This window comes from Cnephaeus nilssonii (assembly GCF_951640355.1).
Source record: "Cnephaeus nilssonii genome assembly, chromosome: 3".
Taxonomy (NCBI): Eukaryota; Metazoa; Chordata; class Mammalia; order Chiroptera; family Vespertilionidae; genus Cnephaeus; species Cnephaeus nilssonii.
The window spans coordinates 65,076,181-65,095,297 of NC_137074.1; the positions used below are offsets into that span (position 1 = coordinate 65,076,181).

The window sequence follows — 19,117 nt, forward strand, 5'->3', positions numbered from 1 at the left end:
CCTTGTTTGGGAAACACAGTATAGGACTATACTCTAGGTGGTTAAACACAGAAGCCATGTATTACAGACAAGAATTCTTGGAAAAATTCAGGTGAGACATGACAGCGCGGTCTAGATTGAAAGTGGAAAAGGTGGTGAAAAGTGACCAAATTCTGAATATATTTTGTAGGCAATCAGTAGGATTTGCTGATGGCTTGGATATGGGGTAAAGGAGAAGATGTAAGAGGAGAGTTCAAGGTGATCCAAAGTTTTGGCCTGGGCAGTCAGAAGGGTGGAGTTGTTATTGATGAGATGGGGAGGGTCACGAGGAGTTTGGTTTTGTGCATGTTAAGTTCGAGAAGCCTCTGTCAGTTCTAGATGGAGATGTTGAGTAGGCCATTGGATATATGAGTGTGGAATTTGGGAAAAACTTTGACTGATATAAAAATGTTTAATATAATTCATTCAGTAGTCCTACTTAAAATATTTTTGACTTCTGATTACATTTGATTTTTATCAAATGTTTGTACATCTTGGAGTTATAAATAGATATATATTTTCTCTTAACATTATTTTAAACTAGAGGCCCAGTGCATGATTGAATCATGCACGTCAGGGTCCCGATGGACTCACCATCATGTATCCCAGCAGGCCAGGCGGCACCTCCACCTCCTTGCCCCTCAGACTGCGGCCCTTCGAGTCCATCGGGACCCTGACGGATGGCCGGGGTGAAAAAGCGCCCCACAGGGGCGGGCCGGTTAACCCGGACTTCACAGGGCAGGAGGTGCAGTGTGTGCGCAGAGCGACGGGGCGTAGGTGGATGCGGTGCTTCTCCATGTCTTCCTCGTCGCTGCTCTCCATCCTCTGCCAGGTTTCTGTGGCTCGCTGACTGAGGCCAGAGCTCGCTCCCCCACTTTTGATGATCCGCGGCCGCTGAGGGGGTCTCCCCTGCTGTTGAGAGGCGCAGGGGGTGGGACCCCCTCAGCGGCCTGGATCTGGCCGTTGAGAGGCACAGGGGGCGGGAGTCCCGCCCCCTGTGCCTCTCAACAGCAGCGTAGCCCCGCTCAGTGGCAGCGGATCCGTGCCTCTCAATGGCCGGATAGGCCACCCTGAGTCCCGCCCCCCAGCCTCCGCCGCCCAATCGTGGGCGTAGCGGAGTGATGGTAATTTACATGGTACGCTATTATTAGATAGGATTATGACCATAAATGTTTATAGTGCTCATGTGTATCACTTTAAAAGCCTGTGTTATATTCTGTTTAGTTTCCTGCATCTGATATAACTATCTCTTGGGGTAGTTTAAGTCAATATCATCTATATAAAAGGTTTTGTAAGTTGAAAGCCTTATAAAAAGGTTAATTCTTATTGTTGAAGCATGTATTTATTAATTAATAATATTCTATTGTTTATTTAACAATTCCTCTATCATGAGACTTTTAAAATATTTATAATTATCTATTCTTATGAATGTATTGTTTTAGTATTTGAATGAAAGTCAGAAGTTCCTAGAGTATTTAAAATAATGATATAGTTATACAAATCTAGGTGATGATTTGATGTCTGATATGCCAATGATGTTATTTCATTCTTTTTTTGCTAGGCGAGACTTCAGCAGTATATGGTCACAACAGATGAGCAACTTATATCGATCACACATGCCATTAAGAGCTGTCCTGTGATAAATAACAACAAAGCAAGTCTGGCAGCAGAAAGGGGAGCCACGAGTAGTAGAATTATAGGCAATCCAGGTGAGTGGATCTTATTATTCCAGATTGGCATGAAAATATTTATAGAGTAAACAAATGAGCAAAACCAGAAACTTATATGGTTTTATTACATATATAACATTGTCATCACTATAATTGCTGCTAATATTTATTGGATACCTTCTATGCCAGATACTTTTAAAGTGTTTTACATGTATTATTTCATTTAATCCTCATAATGGTCTTATGAGGTAGATGTTATTGTCCCCATTTTTTAGATGAGATAACTAAGTCTTAGCGAGGGTTGGCAAATTAGCAAAGTCACACAAATAAAGAGTAGCAGAACTAGCTTCCTAGACCATGGGAAGGATTTAATGCCAGTATTCTTATTCATGGTGCCTCAGGCTCAGGTGGAGAAGAAATGGTCTTGGAAAGAAAACAGAAAACACTGAACTTTAGAAATTCATAACTTTTGTTTATTGGGTAATGTTTTGAAAGCCTTTTTCACCTCATGTGCCATAGGTTGAATAGAACATTTAGGCTTTTTTATGTTTTTTACTTCTAAGTAATACTTTGATGAGTATCTCTGTGTGGAAAGTGTTTATGCATTTCGGAGTGTTTCCTAGGAAGAGACTCTAAGAAGTGGCTGCCTCAAATGTAACTTGCATGAGATAAACTCCATGGCTAGATCAGGTCTTAAGGGCTAGAGGTCCTCAGTGCTTTTTCTCAAAAAACAGCCACTTCTTCCCAGTGCTGGCCCCGTAGGAACCTCCCCTGTGAGTTCCTGCTAAAGGAGGATGTGGCCTAAAACGTGAAGGCTCTGGAGGCCGCCTGATTTTTCCCTCTGCGGAAATGCTTTTAAGTATGCATACCTAACTTGTGCCCAGCGTCCCTTGATGTACTAATAGCCTCTCCTCTTCTTCAGAGGGTTCAGCTGTCAATGCTAATGTCTCCATGCCAGTGATGTTCCGAGGGGAAGAGGTGCGTGAATTCCCACAGGAAGACTTGCCTGTTAAACTGTCTCAAGTGCCAAACCCCCCAGATAGTGTGAATCTGGCCCACAATTTCCCAGCACACATGTTTGAGCCGGCTGTGCTGTTAACACCACCCCGGCAGAAGAGCAACTCAGAATTCTCTCCTCTGCAGGATGGTAAGCAGGCTTCTTCTAAAGTTACATGGTGGTTGTTTTTTATGCTTCATATATGTAATCTGTATGTGCATCATTACCTGATAAACAGAATTAAAAAGATATTGATTGCCCTAACCTGTTTGGCTCAGTGGATAGAGCGTCGGCCTGTGGACTCAAGGGTCCCAGGTTCGATTCCGGTCAAGGGCATGTACCTTGGTTGCGGGCACATCCCCAGTAGGAGGCAGCCGATCGATGTTTCTCTCTCATTGATGTTTCTAACTCTCTATTCCTCTCCCTTCCTCTCTGTAAAAAATCAATAAAATATATTAAAAAAAAAAAAGATATTGATTACCATACATAACCTTTAAGCTGAAGGAGGATTGGGTGGTTTATATCATGTATGCATTGCCTGTGGTGAAATGTGACATTGAGTTTCATTGCATATATGTTCCATTAGACATCTATATTATAAAAGGCCTGTGGCCGTAATGCCGAAACGACCAAAGACTGGTCACCAGGAGATGCATGGAGCACCTCTTGGTCCATCTCCCCACCGTCCCCCGCCCCCCCCTCCCCGCTTGTGAGCTGCTGCGGCGGCGGGGTGGGGCTCACGGCTCATGCAGCATGGCCCACAGGCTCCAATCGCTGCAAGGCTGGTGGCCGGCGGGCGGGGCAGTGGGCACAGCGAGGTGGGCATGGCAAGGTGCGTGTGGGTGGGTGGCGCTGCGAGCACGGCGAGGCACATGCAGGTGGGCAGGGCTGTGAGAACGGTGAGGTGCACGTGGGTGGGCAGTGCCACATGATTTCATGTGCCGGGCTTCTAGTTATAAATATTAAGCTCAAATCAAGGGATCAAAGCCCTCTGCTTTAAAACATGGAGTAAGGGGAATCCCGTTTGTCCCTATGGTCCAGGGCAGTGGTCAGCAAACCGCGGCTTGCGAGCCACATGCGGCTCTTTGGCCCCTTAAGTGTGGCTCAGCGTTAGAACCATTTCAAAATAGACTCACCCAGGCCGAAACCCGACTTCTGCGCATGGGCCACGAAGTTTCAATAGCACTGTACGTGAGTGCCTGCATGTGGTATTTTGTGGAAGAGACGCACTCAAGGGGCCAAAGAGCCGCATGTAGCTCATGAGCCGCGGTTTGCCGACCACTGGTCCAGGGCATGGGGAAGAGTAAGAAACAAGAGGAGACTAATCTCTAAAGACTAATGAATGTTTGGTCAAGGAAAGGTGAGAGCTATGACCCGAGGGAGTTTGTAAGTCAGATCTGGTTATTAACCTCTTTCTCATCAAAACTTTAGCTAAGTCAGTTGAGGGAAATTTGTAATGAAAGTCTATGGACAATTAAAAATTGCTTTAAAATCACTTTTGCAGCACATACATAGAGTTGAAATAAAATTTCTAAAAATTATTGTTAATACTTAGCTCATAGATTTTTAAAAAAAACCACAAATAGGATTTTTATCTGTCACCATTAAAAGTCTGAATTTTAAACAGATTCTTGGACTGGGGGCTCATGTCCATCAGCTCATTCAACTTTAGCACCTGTCTCATCCCAGTAGCTTTTCCAGAACTGCTTCCTTCACCATGAAGCTCCATGAGTTTTCCCAACTCAAACTTGGGCTTCTTCAGCATTTGACTTTCTAACAAAGACATCGTGTAGTGCAGTGGTCGGCAAACTCATTAGTCAACAGAGCCAAATATCAACAGTACAACGATTGAAATTTCTTTTGAGAACCGAAAACCGACTTCCGCGCAAGGGGCATGAAGTTTCAATTGCACTGTACGTGCGCGCCTGCACGTGGTATTTTGTGGAAGAGCCACACTCAAGGGGCCAAAGAGCCGCATGTGGCTCGTGAACCGCAGTTTGCCGACCACTGGTATATGGATAAATATGTCTTTTCCAATGTTTTCCTGGAATCAGTTTATTGACCACTTCTTTCAAGTTATTTGCACTTTCAGGTATTGATGTCCAGATTTGGCAGACTTATTGATGCAGAGCAAAGGTCTTCTGAATCTGACTTTTGCATTTTCTAGTAAAACCAACAGAGACTAGATGAAGCAAATAACCATTGGTAGTCTTGACATCAACATGAGCTTTAATCACGGTCTGCCATTTTTTTACGAGGAAGCACATTTTGTCATGGGTAAGGTCCATGCCATGGAAATTAGGCAGTTTTGCCCTGAACAGTAATTAGCTTGGATTTTCTAAATGCCACTTCACTTCATCATTTTGCAGATCAGCTAGGCTAGCTTCAAAAACATGACCCTTGAGACCATCAGATGCAATTTTGGTTCCTTGAGCTCTCGTAACTAGTGTTTTTCCAGTATTTCTTATATTGAACAGAGCTGGTCCTTTCACATCACACCAATCTTTCAAAGGGCCCTTGGCTCACAGATTCTTAACTTGGATTTCATGGATGGTCTTCAGAATCTCCATGGACTGCTTCATTGTTTGGAAAATTATATATTTTTGTCCACATGTGCATTTTCTGGAGCTATAATCATTTCATTTTCCAAAGAGTTCTTCAATCAAAAACTACTTTAGATTTTCAGGCAAAGTTTTTAGAAAAATGTTATTTAGCCCTGAATTGCCTAAATTTTTGTTTCTTTAATTAGAGTATTTATTTTCTTCTGTAGGAGAACAGAAGAATAACATTTATTATCATTGAGACATATAAATTTTGTCAGATTTTCTGTACTTTGATGTATGTTCCCAATAGAGGATTTGAAGAGCCCATAGGGTTAAAGAAAATGACAAATCTTTGTCATCATAAAAAGTATTAGCTGTGAGGTGTGGGGCTAATACTTTTTATACCTTTTCTGGAATTCAGTTTTCCTATCTTTGCATTGAGAGGGTTTTCCTTTATCTTTAATATCCCTCCAGCTCTCTAATTCTTTGATTCAATATTTCCTCTTTAGAGGGCTAGAAAGATTATTAACTGGCTAAATTTAGGAAATATGATACCAAATCTGATTTCTGTTCAAGTTAGACTTTAATTTCTTAAAATAATTTTTCAAATTTTTGCATCATATTACAAGGCTTATCTAATAATCTCTTTTGAGATATTGTAAATTGTTTTCATTGGTGATACTAAAATAGCCTAACATTTTTTAAAGAAACAAGTACTATAAATATTTTTACTCTGATTGCAAATATACGAAATGTTCATTAAAGCAAATTATGTTAATGTAGACAACATTTTGTTAGCATTTGCAGTGGGTTTTGTGTGGAAAATAACATGGCGCATTCCTTTTACAGTGTGCAGATAGAGCTATCCTTGAATCTGTTATGGTAGAGTTTTTTTTTTATCATACTAGTGGCCTGGTGCATGAAATTGTGCACATTAAAAGGGAATTAATTAGAGGAAATATTTTAATATTGCTATTTGCCCTTTCTCTATAATAGAGGTATCAGAAATGAAAGAAAATTAGTAAAATGTCCCTCCTGTCAGAGTCTGGGGCGCACCATGGGACCGAGAGACAAGTCCCCGCACACCTGTGCATGCCAAGAAATCACTTGAGACCCAGACCTGCCCTCCCCTTCCCCCCCACAGCATCACATCAGCGCGCTGGGTGGGGACGCACGCAGGCAGCGTCACCTCCCAGGCCGGGGACACACGCAGGCAGCGTCATGTCCTTGGCTGGGGACGCAGGCAGGCAGCTTCACGTCAGTGCTGGGTGGGGACACATGCTGGGCAGGCCTCTGCGCGCCTCCGCCGGGGGGGGGGGGGGGGGGCTCTGGGCTGGGCCATGCGGAGGCCCTCCTGGTGATAGTAGTCCCTGCCCACCTGCTCCTGCTGTGCATGCTGCCTGCTGAGTGGTTGTGATGTGACAGCGTCCCGGATAATTTGAATATTCCTCTATTATTAGTATAGATTTTCAGCATTTTGTTCAGAATGCTTATATGTAAAGAATTTTTTAGTTAAATTGAACATGTGGATAAAGATGGGAGATCAGGGTTCAGCTCTCTGTCCAGTAGGACTTTCTGTAATGATAAAAATGTTCTGTATCTGCTCCATTCAGTATGGTAGCTACTAGCTGAGGTTGGGGCTGCTGAGCACCTGAAATGTGGCCAGTGACTGAGGAACGGAATTTTACATTTTATTTTATTTTAATTAATTTAAATTTGAATATGAATAGCCACATGTGGCCAGAGGCTGCCATACTGGAGAATGGCACTCTAGAATTTCTCATCATAAATATTTCCTTTAGCTACCAATTTATTTCTATTTTCATTTAATGCCATGCTTGAAAGACTAGTATATATATGTTGTTTTCATTTTCTTATATTCCATTCCTCCTTTATTTTAAAGTGTTAATTCTAATTCCTATTTGCATGTGGCTAAAAAAAAAAAAAGCATATACAAGGTTCTCTTCCTCACACACCTCTTGACCTACCCAAGAGGCAATCATTTTTATCCCAATTTAATTTCTGTTTATCTAGAGGTGCTCTCCATAATTAATATAAGATATTTTTTCATCTCTGGCTGCTTCATTTCTGTTTGCTTTGCTCGCTTCCTATCCTTTACCTGATTCTAAATGTTAAGTTCTTCATGTCTTGGTATTGTTTTTTCCCTCACTCTATTCTTTCTATGTAATCTCACTCATTCTCATGGCTTCCAGTATTTTCTAACTGCCAGAGATTTCCACCTTAAACTTGCATGTTCAGAACTGAATTCTTTTAATTTTTTTATTGATTTTAGAGAGGAAACGAGAGGGAGAGAGAGATAGAAACATCAATGATGAGAGAGAATCATTGATTGGCTGCCTCCTGCACGCCCCCCACTGGGGATCGAGCCCGCAACCCAGGCATGTGCCCTTGACCAGAATCGAACCTGGGACCCTTCAGTCTGCAGGCTGATGCTCAGTCCACTGAGCCAAACCAGCTAGGGCCAGAAATGAATTCTTGATAATCAGCCTCCCCCCCAAATCTGTTCTTATCTTCTCCATCTCAGTGCATGGCATTACTTTCCATTCAGTTGTGCATGCCATGATCTTACTCCCCATTTCCAGTTCATCATTTCAATTCTATTGTCAAAATACTTCCCAAATTTATCTATTTCTCTCTGTCTTTATACCAACATACCTTAGTCAAAGCTACCATTGTCTTTCTTATACATTACCACAGGTGCTTATTGATTTCTCCCATTCCTGGATCTTCCAGTTATCCACAACATTTAAGAAATGTAAATTGAGTCATTGCCAAACCTTCTCCAGTCTATTGTTCTTGGATTAAATTGGAAAAGTTCAAACTTGGCTTAAAGAGCTCTGCAAGAAATGGCCCTGCGCACCTCTTCAATCTCATCCGTTTCCCGTTTTCTCTCGTTGCTATGCTACAGCTAGACTGGCCTCCTTTCTTTGCTCTTTCCTATTTTGAGGCCTTCACATATGTTGTTCTCTGCCTGTAATGTTATTTGCTATACTTCTGCCACATATGTAATCATTTAAAATTTTTATTTCTTCAGAGATGCCTTTCCTGACCGTCCTTAATTTACATTATCTTTACTGTTCCCACCCGCAAGATTCCCAGATAGGAGTTAATATAATGTGAAAACGTGGAGTTGGCAGGTGGTTTTTCACAATCATACTGATTAAACTTTAAGGTATATCAAAGCTTAATTACTAATATAGCTACTAATTTATTTCTTAGTTAACTACTCATGAATAGATAATCAAAGTCTTTGTGCTTGATTGTTAGTGGTGGCATTGCAGGTCAGGTATATTCCCTGCTAAAGTAATTTAGACCTTCAGAAACCAACTCCTTCTGTTGAAATACTTCTCTAACTACCATGATGGGCTAATGAGATGATTACATTGCCAATCTATGGCTAAATAATACATGCTTGTTATTTTAAAATTTTATCTACAGTATTGAGGAGGACCGTTCAAACTCGTCCTGCTCCACGAATTCCTCCAACTGTGGAAATAATTGAGAAGGAACAAACTTGGGAAAAGAAGACCTCACCGCCCAGCACAGACATTCAGAATTCAAGTGAAGAGAGTCATCTCTTCACCCAGAGGTGGAGGGTCTCTCACATGGGAGAAGATTTGGAAAACAAAACCCAGGCTCCTTTTGTCAGCCTCTCACAGCCCCTGTGCAATTCCCTCTCCAACACTCAGCCACTGAGAAACCCCGAATTCTCAGAAGAGCCCCCAGTGCTGGGGGATGGGCAACAGCTTAGAACAGATGAGGCATTAATACAAAGAAAGGACATCATGGCACGAATTGCTGAGTTGACACTGCAGAATTCCGCTATCCGGGCTCATCTGAATAATATTCTTTGGCCAGGGGGAGAGCAAGGGGATGGACTTCGGGAGTTAAACAAACAGGAGACAAGTCATACAAGCAACATGCCTGCTGTGAGTACCAGTTAAGGACTGACTGTGCACATATAGGAATTTAGGTCCATTGCTGGCATCTTAAAAAGGGCTTCTTTCCAGGATATCTCTGAGGTTGTGCTAGATGGCTTATGCCTGGTCATGTCCTCATCACAAGAGAAGTAGAAGTTATTTGTCAGTTTCTATCTCAGATACAATAGAAGAGGACAACATAAAATAAAAAAGAGGAATGAATGAGGAAAATAGGATAAAGGTAAAATGTAGCAAAGCTAAAATTAGGCTAGGAATGAAGTTTTAAATATGACATGAAGAATTAATATGACTTAAAAATTTGCCACACAACTACATTTTAATTGAAATCATTTTTTACTCTTAAAGTGGCTCATAAAAAGGAACTATGTGTAGTTGGCCCTCAACTCATGCATAGTTAATTTTTTAGGACACAGAATGCATTTTGCTATAGAAATGATTTTAAAGGATTTTTAAAGTCAGACTTTAATGTACATATAAATCATCTGCGATCTTGCTCAAATGCTTTTTCTGATTGAATAGGTCTGAGGTAGGCCCTGTGCATTTCTAGTAAATTCCCAAATCATGCCAGTCCAAAGACTATACTTTGAGTAGCAAAAGTGTGAATATTAATTACAGTGCAAGAATTTTGTAAGTTAAATAAGATGTGGGCTAACATGGTAACTTGGACCTTCGTTTCCTTGTTTGTGGGAGAAAAGGAATCCTAAGTTCCAATTGGGGAGAATTTATACCCTACATTCTTCCCCTCCTCCCAGTGATGGGAGAAGCTTCCTTTTACTTTCTTATGAGCCAGAGTGGCTCCCATGGGGCTTCTGATAGGGACAGGACAGTGTTGGAGCAGTTGTTAGGGGCGGGCAGGCACCCTGGGTTAGCAGTTTCAGGGGTAACTTCCATGAGGACTTTATCAGTAGTGGATCGTGTGCTTCCAGGAGGAAGGCCAGGAGGTGGGAGATGGTAGGTTAGGGGTTCCATGTCTGTCAGCACTGGCTCATGGGCAGTCAGGGTAAGATGGGTCTTGAGTCACAGAAATAGTAGCAGAAGGTCTGGCAGGAGAGGAGCCAGGAAGGAGTATTAGGAGTGGGGAGTAGCCGTGGTGCAGGTGTATGAAGTGTAAACTGCCTCAGTTTTGAGTCATGGGAGATATTTTGTTTACAGAGTTTTGCAGATGATTTGAAATAGGCAACGTCTTAGTTTAAAAATGGCAGCAAAGTTAAAAATTGAGTTTGCCTCCTTTTCTAATTAGTATGTAGATCAGGCTAGGGCACCAACTGCCTTGAGTGAGATATCTTAGGCCAGAAGTGGCCTGGGGAGGCTGACATATGGTCAGAAAGAATGATAAGGGTCCTAGAAATCTTTGCCAAATAATTTCATGGTGCATGAATGAAGATTATAATTATAGAATCATCTCTTTCAACTACAGCAGATCCTTGTGACTCGGACCTCAGATCTGGTATTCATATGTACGTTACTTAGGAGCCAGGTCTTTAGAAGTAGTCTTCGCTCATGTGATCTTTTGTGTAGTTCAGCAAACACTAAGAGATGCAGGAAAGCTTTGTCCCACAGACACTGTCCATGGACAGAGAGACTAGAGGACACATGGCACCAGTATTAGAGGGATTGGTATCCCTTTGTTTTAGCCCTCATTTTTCAATTAAGTGACTTGTAAATTCTGTTGTTGGTCCACTACTAAAGTCTGCACACAGCAAGGGCTATGAACACTAACTTGCTGGCTCTTAGTGGAAGTTTATTTTTACAAAAAGTCAAAATTGTTTGGATTGTTTTTAATATGGAATTTTTGACTTTTATTTTTATTTTTTTAAAGACTTTTCCAGCAACACGGCCTCTAACACCAAATAGCATGGAGGAGCGGATTGCGGAATTGAACCGGCAGAGTATGGAGGCTCGCGGAAAGCTCTTGCAGTTAATAGAGCAGCAAAAACTTGTTGGTTTGAATCCTTCCCCTCCACCGACATCACCTATTCAGTCACCTCTCAGAGCTTGGACTGATTGGCCACAAATTTCTGATTTAAAAGGTAGACAGTTTAAAAGCTAAGTTTTTACTTTCTTGATTTTGCAAGTATATATTGAACTGAAGGAAATCTCAGAGAGCATATATTTCAGTGCCTTCAATTTTACGTAGGAAAAAAAGCAGACTAAGTCGCAGAATAAGTGACAGATAGATCTGGAGGCCAGTCTCTTGTTAGGAAACTCCCCCAGGGTGCCTGCAGGAATCTCCGGTGTCTGGGTTCCTAGGCTGCTCTATGTGGAAGTGGACTCATTACAGTCTATGATTCACTTAGCAAAATTATAATTTGGAACTTCATCAGCAACAAATTAAGTTATTCTGTTAAAATTATGAAAACATTTTAATTGGTAAATTAAGCTTTTTAATCTATTTGTACATTTAAGATGTGAAACACACTAGAGGGGATTCTAAATAATAGAGCAGTAACTGAAAAATTAGTTATCATAGTGTTCACATTCAAAAGGTACTGATGGGACGAAGTGGATCTCAAGTTGCTCTTCAGTCAGAAATTGAATTATTAAGATTCTCAAGGGGTAGGGTTACACAAAGGCTATGAAGAGGCTGATTTTGGCTCAATAGGAGAGAGGGTTCTAATTGTCAGGAATAGAAAAAGCTGCATCAGTGAGTGGTGCATTCGCTCAGGTGTTCAGGCATTCGGGTGTTAGAAAGAGTCATGCGTCCTCTGGCTGGTCGAGGTAGGTTTCCTTTAAGGTATCTGCCAGTCAGACTTTTTCTCTCAGAAGCTATTTCTTTTTTGAAACTACAGACTCAAAAGCAGACTCTTTTGGAAATTACTGATGGATAATGCATATCCCCAGGGCCCTTCTTCTTTAATTTAGGCTTTTTCAAATGATAGTTTTGTCTACTGTTCTTCATAGTCTCAAAGTCTAGATGCAACTCTTAATAAGAATGAATAAATTAAATCACTCAGAATGTATGAACACCTACTATGTGCCTGCTGTGTTCTGGACAATGGGGATACCACATGGAAGAGGACAAGTCCTTGCCCAGAGGAGCAGGCCATAAACAAATAAACAAATAAACAAATAAATATATGAGATAATGTCAGTTAGTGCTAAGTACAATGAAGAAAACGCAGATTACTCTTAAGAATGATTTTATGATTAAATAAGACATCTTCTGTTTCAATAGTTTTTTAAGGTAAAACTATTTTCGTTTATGTTATCTCATTTCGTCCCCAACACACCATGAAAGTAGACAGAGCTGATATCATACTTGTTTGATAAATAAGTAAACTGAGGAGTAAATAGGTTATATGATTTGTCTGAAGTTCTAAAGCAAATTGGTAAATTTGCACTTGTATTCTTGCCATTCTAGTAGTTATATCTCTTAAGATATTAGTTTTTTAAGTAAAATTCTTGGTCTCACAGGAACCACTGTGGGTTGTAATTATAAAATAAAAATTCTGTGCCATAGAACCCTTTGTTTTCTAGGGTAACCGAGGGATAGGTAAATAGGGTAGGTTTCATTACCTCCTAAAGCTGGAAATCACTGGTTTTAAGCAGTGATTCATGGGAGCTTTGGCGAAACTGACTGGGATGGACATAAAGTGTTCCATTAGTAGATAGTAAATATCTGTTGATTGATAACTTACTTCTGAAATACCGAAAATGTACATAATTATTTCCATTGGCCAGGTGAGCTCTTCATCTATTTAAAAGTCTTCAGTAAGAGTAATGTAAAAGATTTAGAAGATTAAAAATTTTACTGAATGACTTCAGATATTTTTTTCTTTTTTTGGAAAAACTTTAGATAAGCTGCTTTTGACAAATATCTCAAGATCTTTAGGGCTAGCTCTTAACTTCTGTTTTTCACTTCCAGATCTGACATGATACCACTTGTCTGAAGATTCTGGCTCTCTATGACTGGCATGCTACTGAATTGACACTAGTTTTTTCTCACAGCTCATTTAAAAAAAATTCCTTCAAGTGTATCTGTGGACCATAATGATAAAAATATAGAAAGAACCTCCAAATTTATAATATTGAAATCTGCAGTAAGACAGAAACCGTTACATTTTAAATTTTTATTTTAATGAAAGGTAATGAAGTAATGTTTATCTTTATATTTTAGAAGGAGGAAAGAGGACAATTGAAGTGTCTGTTCCAGGAGCAGAGGCCCCAGAAACCTCGAAATGCAGTACTGTCTCTCCTATCAGTGGAATAAATACAAGAAGGTAGGGTTACAATGTGAATAGTTACTTTAAAAAAAAAAATCAAGAATATGGTATGTGTTTTATTCTCTTTATGAGAAAAGGAAGTGCAGACTCACTGATGAAAATGAAATAAAGTAGTCGGCGAGGAGAATTTTGGGGGGAAGAAGAGGCATGAGGAACAAGCCTTCATTAAGTAGAAAGAATGAGTTGGCTATTGAAAAACAAAAATGGGATAACAGCACAGATATAGAATGCTTTATGGGTGACTAGGAGACGCTATGTGACAGGGTGGGTAAATTAACCACTGGTATTTTCCTCCATATTGAAATGAAACTGAAGTTCATAGAGCTAGCTGTGATTTGCCCATGTGTGTCACATGTTGATAAATGGTGACACTAGGGATGGACCACCTGGCTTTCTGTCTCCACTGCATGCCTGCTGTCGCACTGCATTCTCCAGGTCTTGTTACTCTTCCACTACCTGGGCCTTCTTCTTCACCCCTGCACATCCTTTCCCCCCTTCAATGTTTAAAACTTGTTAGTGTGATACTGTAGTGGTGGATACATGATATTGTACATTTGTCAAAACCTATAGAACGTATAACACGATGCATGGGCCCTAATGTAAACAAAAGATTTCGTTAATAATAATGTATCAATGTTACAATTGTAACAAACGTACCACACTGGTATGAGGTGTTAATAAAAGGGGAAACTGGGAGGAGGAGTTGAAGAATATTTTGGAACTCTTGGAACTTTATACTAAGTCTTTCTGTAAATCTAAAATAACTCTAAAAAAGGAAAGCCTATTAATTTTTTAAAAGACTTAGGTTGGTGAAAATATGTTGCAAATAATTTACCTTCTTTGGATCTAAGTCAGCCATACTTTCTCAAGGTTGTGCCAGTATTGAGAATTGTCAGTCTTACATAATTTTTGAAGATTAATAATGACAGATTACTCTCTCCCTTTTATTCCTCACAAATAGATCTTCAGGGGCTACTAGTAATTCTTGTTCTCCATTAAATGCCACCTCAGGAAGTGGGCGATTCACACCTGTTAATCCAAGAGCAAAGGTATATGACAAAATGTAATTGTGAAATGTGTATAGGGGCAGGAGGGCAGGGGGGAAAGGTGGCTATTTTTAGTGATTTCCATTTTTTTGTGTATATGTGTTTTTATTAATTTCAGAGAGAGAGAGAGGTAGAAACATCTATGAGAGAGAAACACCCCCTACTGGGGATCAAGCCCCAAACCCGGGCATGTCTCCTGACTGGGAATCAAACCAGTGACCTCCTGGTGCCTGGGTCAATGCTCAACCAACTGAGCCACAATAGCGGGGCAGTGATTTCCATTCTTTATTATTATTTATGATATCCTAAAGATGATATAAAAGTTTGAGAAGACATTAATTTACCTTCATTAGAAAAACAAATAAGCCATATACTTCTTTTGTTTTCTAGGATAACTAAGGAATAAGAAAATTCAATAGGATTTTAATAATCTTTAAAGACTAGAAATTACTGGCTTTAGGCAGAGCTTCCCAAATAGTGTGGCAGGCCTTGAAGGTGTGCCTTGAACGCCTCGTAGGTATACTGAGATACTGGTTCCCAGTCCTGGCTGTGGCTGGGTGGGGCTTGGGATTGTCAGCCCTGGGGTGGTCACTCTCCATGTCATTTTACCCCAGTGTGCCATAGCTGAGGAGCCCCGGAGTACAGTTATGCACAAAGAGTAAAAAAAAGAAGTCTTATATATTTTTCATGTGTTCTGATTTACTACAGGATTGTATAGAAACATAACATCTTACAATATATCCGATTTTTTTGCAAAAGGCATTTTTCTGTGTTGGCAATACAGCAAAATAGAGTTCCTCTGAGTTGTTTAGTCATAGCAAATTGTGAGAATATCTTTCAAATCATAAACATTACATTTGCAAACTTGAGCTAACAGCTCTCTGATACGGGGAAAAATCTTCTTTGCTATTCTTATTACTAACTTTAGTAATTAGACCCAATAGTGAATGTTTCAATAAACTGAGTACTTGCAGCCCAAATTAATTGATAGGCTCAGATATCTCAATTGTCCAACACTAGATGTGCCCTTTGCTGTTTATTATATTCTAAAAAAGCTTTAAACTATTTTATATAATTTGCTCTTCGTTTCTAGAATTTATTAAGATTTCATTTACAAGATCAAATAACTGTTATTTTTAAAAGTTATACATATGATTTGCATAAAATGCTGGATTTATCTTTTTAAAAAAATTAGGTCTCCTAAATCAACAAGGATACCAGTTGACCAGGGGATCGTTATTTATGAATGTCTGTTAGAAATAAAAATTGCCAGTAGCAATTTAATTTTTAGAACCACTCAGTGGCATAGGGTAACTTTGATTCTATGTACTTGAATGTCTCCTGTTTCTGATTACTTTTTAAATCCTTTTTGCATCTTTGTTCAACAGATTGAGAAACAAAATGAAGAAGGCTGGTTTGCTCTTTCCACCCATGTGTCATAGTGAGGTCAAGTTTGACAGTTTGTTTTCACTGGCATATTCTTGAGCTTCCATTCCCCTTTCCCTGCTTTCAAGTTTTTGTCCTTCTTTCAGCTAAAACCTGCAAGGATCTTGTGACTTAGTACAAATAGAACAAAGAAATAAAGCAATTATTTTACTTTTGACCTTTCAAATAGATTTCCAACAACGAACCAACCTGCAACCTCCTGCAAATAAAATTTTGGCTATAGGGAAATTAAAGTTTCATATTCTAGTAATTTCCTAAGTACTTTAAGGTGCTTTTTTTTCCCCTTCCTTTTTTTTTTTTTAATCATCACCTGAGGATATTCTTTCCAGTAATTATTTTTTTAGAGAGAATGGAAGGGAGGGAGTGGAGGGGGAGAGAGAAACGTCAACGCCAGAGAGACACATGGATTGGTTTTCTCCTGCTCACGCTTTGATGGAGGGGTGCTGATCAAACCTGCAACCAGGATATGTGCCCTTGGCCGGGAATTAAACCTGAGACCCTTTGGTCTGTGGGCTGATGCTCTAACTTAAGGTTTTCTTGAGTAATATATTATTACCCTTATCATATTTATTCAGGTTTTTTTGGTCTAGTATATCTTAAATGTTGATCTATTTAATTTTTATTTTTACTTTCTGAAGAACTTAGTTGCTTTGCATATAACTTACAATCAAATGCCTTTGTGTGATTAAAGTCCGGCTTTCAGAAAAGTTTAACACCCCGTTTGGTTTTTTATTTTGGGGAAGTGTCTGTAGTCTATTACTTTTTCTGCTAAGTGGAATGTACAGCTTTCAAAAGCAGACATGGGAGTATTTGTTTATATTTGCTTCAGCAGGTAAGAGTGACTCTATGTATTGTAAATTTCTTATATAGTCTTTAAATGTGAAAGTGTCATCAATAATGGTAATGTACAAAAAATAAATAATGATCATAGAGTTCAAATGTCTAAATGCAGTAACACTGATTGATTTGTATATTTAGTGTTTGAAACAGAATTGAGTACAAAACATTGCTATCGATTTTCCCAGCCCTGAATCTACTAAGCACTCTGGGTAGGTCTTTCTTCAGGGCACCTGTTTGGCTCTCAGACATTGGTTCCTATTTTAAACTTGGTTTTTGAATTATCTCTGCCCCTTGGCTGTATTACAGGAATTTTCAACCTAAGTGAGGTGGTGACGGGGTGGGGGAAGCATACTGAGACTGCGTACTGGGGAACGTTCTCAGGTAAACACCTTCCCTTCTCCTGCGTTGCAGTCACTGTTCTAGAAAGTGTCCTATGCAGCTTTCATTTGGGCTTCATTGTTGTGGTGGCCAATAATAATACTATTTTCTTCTGGTATCATTACTTTTATTCACATTAAGTCATCTGTATTCATTTGCATTACTGCAGATTCTTCCATCTGTATTGCACTTTTTGAAACTTAGTACTTGATAAATACAATCCCTGTCTGGGATGCAAACCATTTTAGTGTTATTCCTTATATTATTGAAATGCCAAATTACCTGCTTGGCTTGTGAATACATTCTTTTTTTTTTTTTAATCCTCACCTGAGGACATTTTTCCATTGCTTTTTAGAGAGAAGGAAAGACAGAGAGAAACATCGATGTGAGAGAAACACACCGATTAGTTGCCTCCTGCACACACCCTGCCTGACTAGGGCCTGGGCCGGAGAGGAGCCTGCAACTGAGGTATGTGTCCTTGACTGGAATCAAATTCGGGACCCTTTGGTCCGCAGGCCTACACTCTACCCACTGAGCCAAACTGGCTAGGGCAGTGAATGCATTCTTTTGACATGCATTTTCCTTGTTCTCCAACTAGTTGGCTCTTTAATTCTCCCTCCCCCTTTATATTCCTGTAAACCTCAATAGCCATGATTCTTAACTTTGGGAGCATTTTAAAAATGCCAAATTGACTACCTCAGGGGCTTGTTGAGGCTTTGGCAGCTGTTTTTAAAGGCTCAAAAAGTGATTTAATGTGAAGCCAGAGTTGAGAAAGATTGCAAAAAACTTTACCACAGCTCACTGGCAAACTGTGGGACTGGCACTTAAGTATCCATCTTGTCAATGTTTGTCTTTGCTACAAATGTAGGTTGAGAAAACTGCAAGAATATTAGATACAGAGAAAAGAGCCCTTTTTCCTTAGACCTTCTAAGGCAGTGCTCCTCAACGTTGGCTACCATTAGAATCATCTGGGACCTTCTAAAATTCCTAATGCCCAAGTCTCGATACAGATCAAGTAAATTAGAATCTTTGGGAGCAGGACACAAACATCAGTATTTTTTAAAACCTAAGATGATTCCAGTGTACAGCCAACGTTGGGAAACATCATTACAAATAAATTTATTGTCCCCTAATCTTGAATTGGTGCATGCTTGGTTTTAATTAACAGTTCAATTAAAAAAAAAAAATTTTTAGAGAGGAAGGGAGAAGGAGAAAGAGAGAGAAATATTAATGATGAGAGAAAAATCACTGATCAGCTGCCTCCTGAATGCCCCCCACTAGGAATTGAGCCCACAACCCGGTTACCTCCTGGTTCATAGGTCAATACTCAACCACCGAGCCACACCAGGCTGGGCTTAATTAACAGTTCAATTACTTTATCAGCTTTCAGAGCCAACTACATCAGTGGGTCTCAGAGTCTGACCCCCCAGTCAGCAGCATCATCAGCAGCATCACCTGGCACATTTCTTTTACAGTGTGCAAACAGAACTGATCTTGAGTATATCTTCTGAAACTAGAGGCCCAGTGCACGAAATTCATGCACTGCGGGGGGGGGGGGGGCGGGGCGGGGTAGGGGGACCTCAGCCCGGCCTGTGCCATTTTGCAGTCCGGGAGCCCTCCAGGGATGTCTGACTGCTGGCTTAGGCCCGCTTCCCGTGAGGAGCAGGCCAAAGCCGGCAGTCGGATATCCTTAGCACTGCCACGGAGGCGGGAGAGGCTCCTGCCACCGCTGTGCTTGCCAGCCGTGAGCCTGGCTTCTGGCTGAGTGGCACTCCCCCTGTGGGAGCGCACTGACCACCAGGGGGCAGCTCCTGTGTTGAGCGTCTGCCCCCTGGTGGTAAGCACACCTCATAGCAACCAGTCGTTCCCCATTCGGTCGATTTGCATATTAGCCTTTTATTGTATAGGATAGGATGGTACTTGTTAGAAATGGAAATTCCTGGGCCCTATTCAGAAACTCTGGTGTCTGTTTTAATAAGCTCTTTCTGTGATTC

The 19,117-nt window shown here is 40.4% G+C and overlaps 1 protein-coding gene and 1 pseudogene across 5 annotated transcripts in view; one reads left to right on the forward strand and one right to left on the reverse strand.

The window, feature by feature from the left end:
• Window positions 1-18,657, forward strand: part of SPICE1 (spindle and centriole associated protein 1) — a 69,178-nt gene extending 50,521 nt beyond the window's left edge. For all 4 annotated transcript variants that reach the window (XM_079766550.1, XM_079766553.1, XM_079766552.1 and 1 more), the window contains exons 12-18: window positions 1,580-1,727; window positions 2,611-2,835; window positions 8,688-9,178; window positions 11,010-11,220; window positions 13,308-13,410; window positions 14,375-14,462; window positions 15,848-18,657. In XM_079766550.1, coding sequence (XP_079622676.1) covers window positions 1,580-1,727; window positions 2,611-2,835; window positions 8,688-9,178; window positions 11,010-11,220; window positions 13,308-13,410; window positions 14,375-14,462; window positions 15,848-15,901 — 1,320 coding nt within the window. In that variant the 3' untranslated portion in view covers window positions 15,902-18,657. The remainder of the gene's footprint in view (window positions 1-1,579; window positions 1,728-2,610; window positions 2,836-8,687; window positions 9,179-11,009; window positions 11,221-13,307; window positions 13,411-14,374; window positions 14,463-15,847) is intronic.
• Window positions 4,277-7,922, reverse strand: LOC307097223 (small ribosomal subunit protein eS1-like; annotated as a pseudogene). The gene is made up of 3 exons: window positions 7,905-7,922; window positions 4,651-5,201; window positions 4,277-4,458 (listed from the first exon to the last, which is right to left on the reverse strand). The product of its transcript is annotated as a small ribosomal subunit protein eS1-like (transcript).
• Window positions 18,658-19,117: the final 460 nt, after the last annotated feature.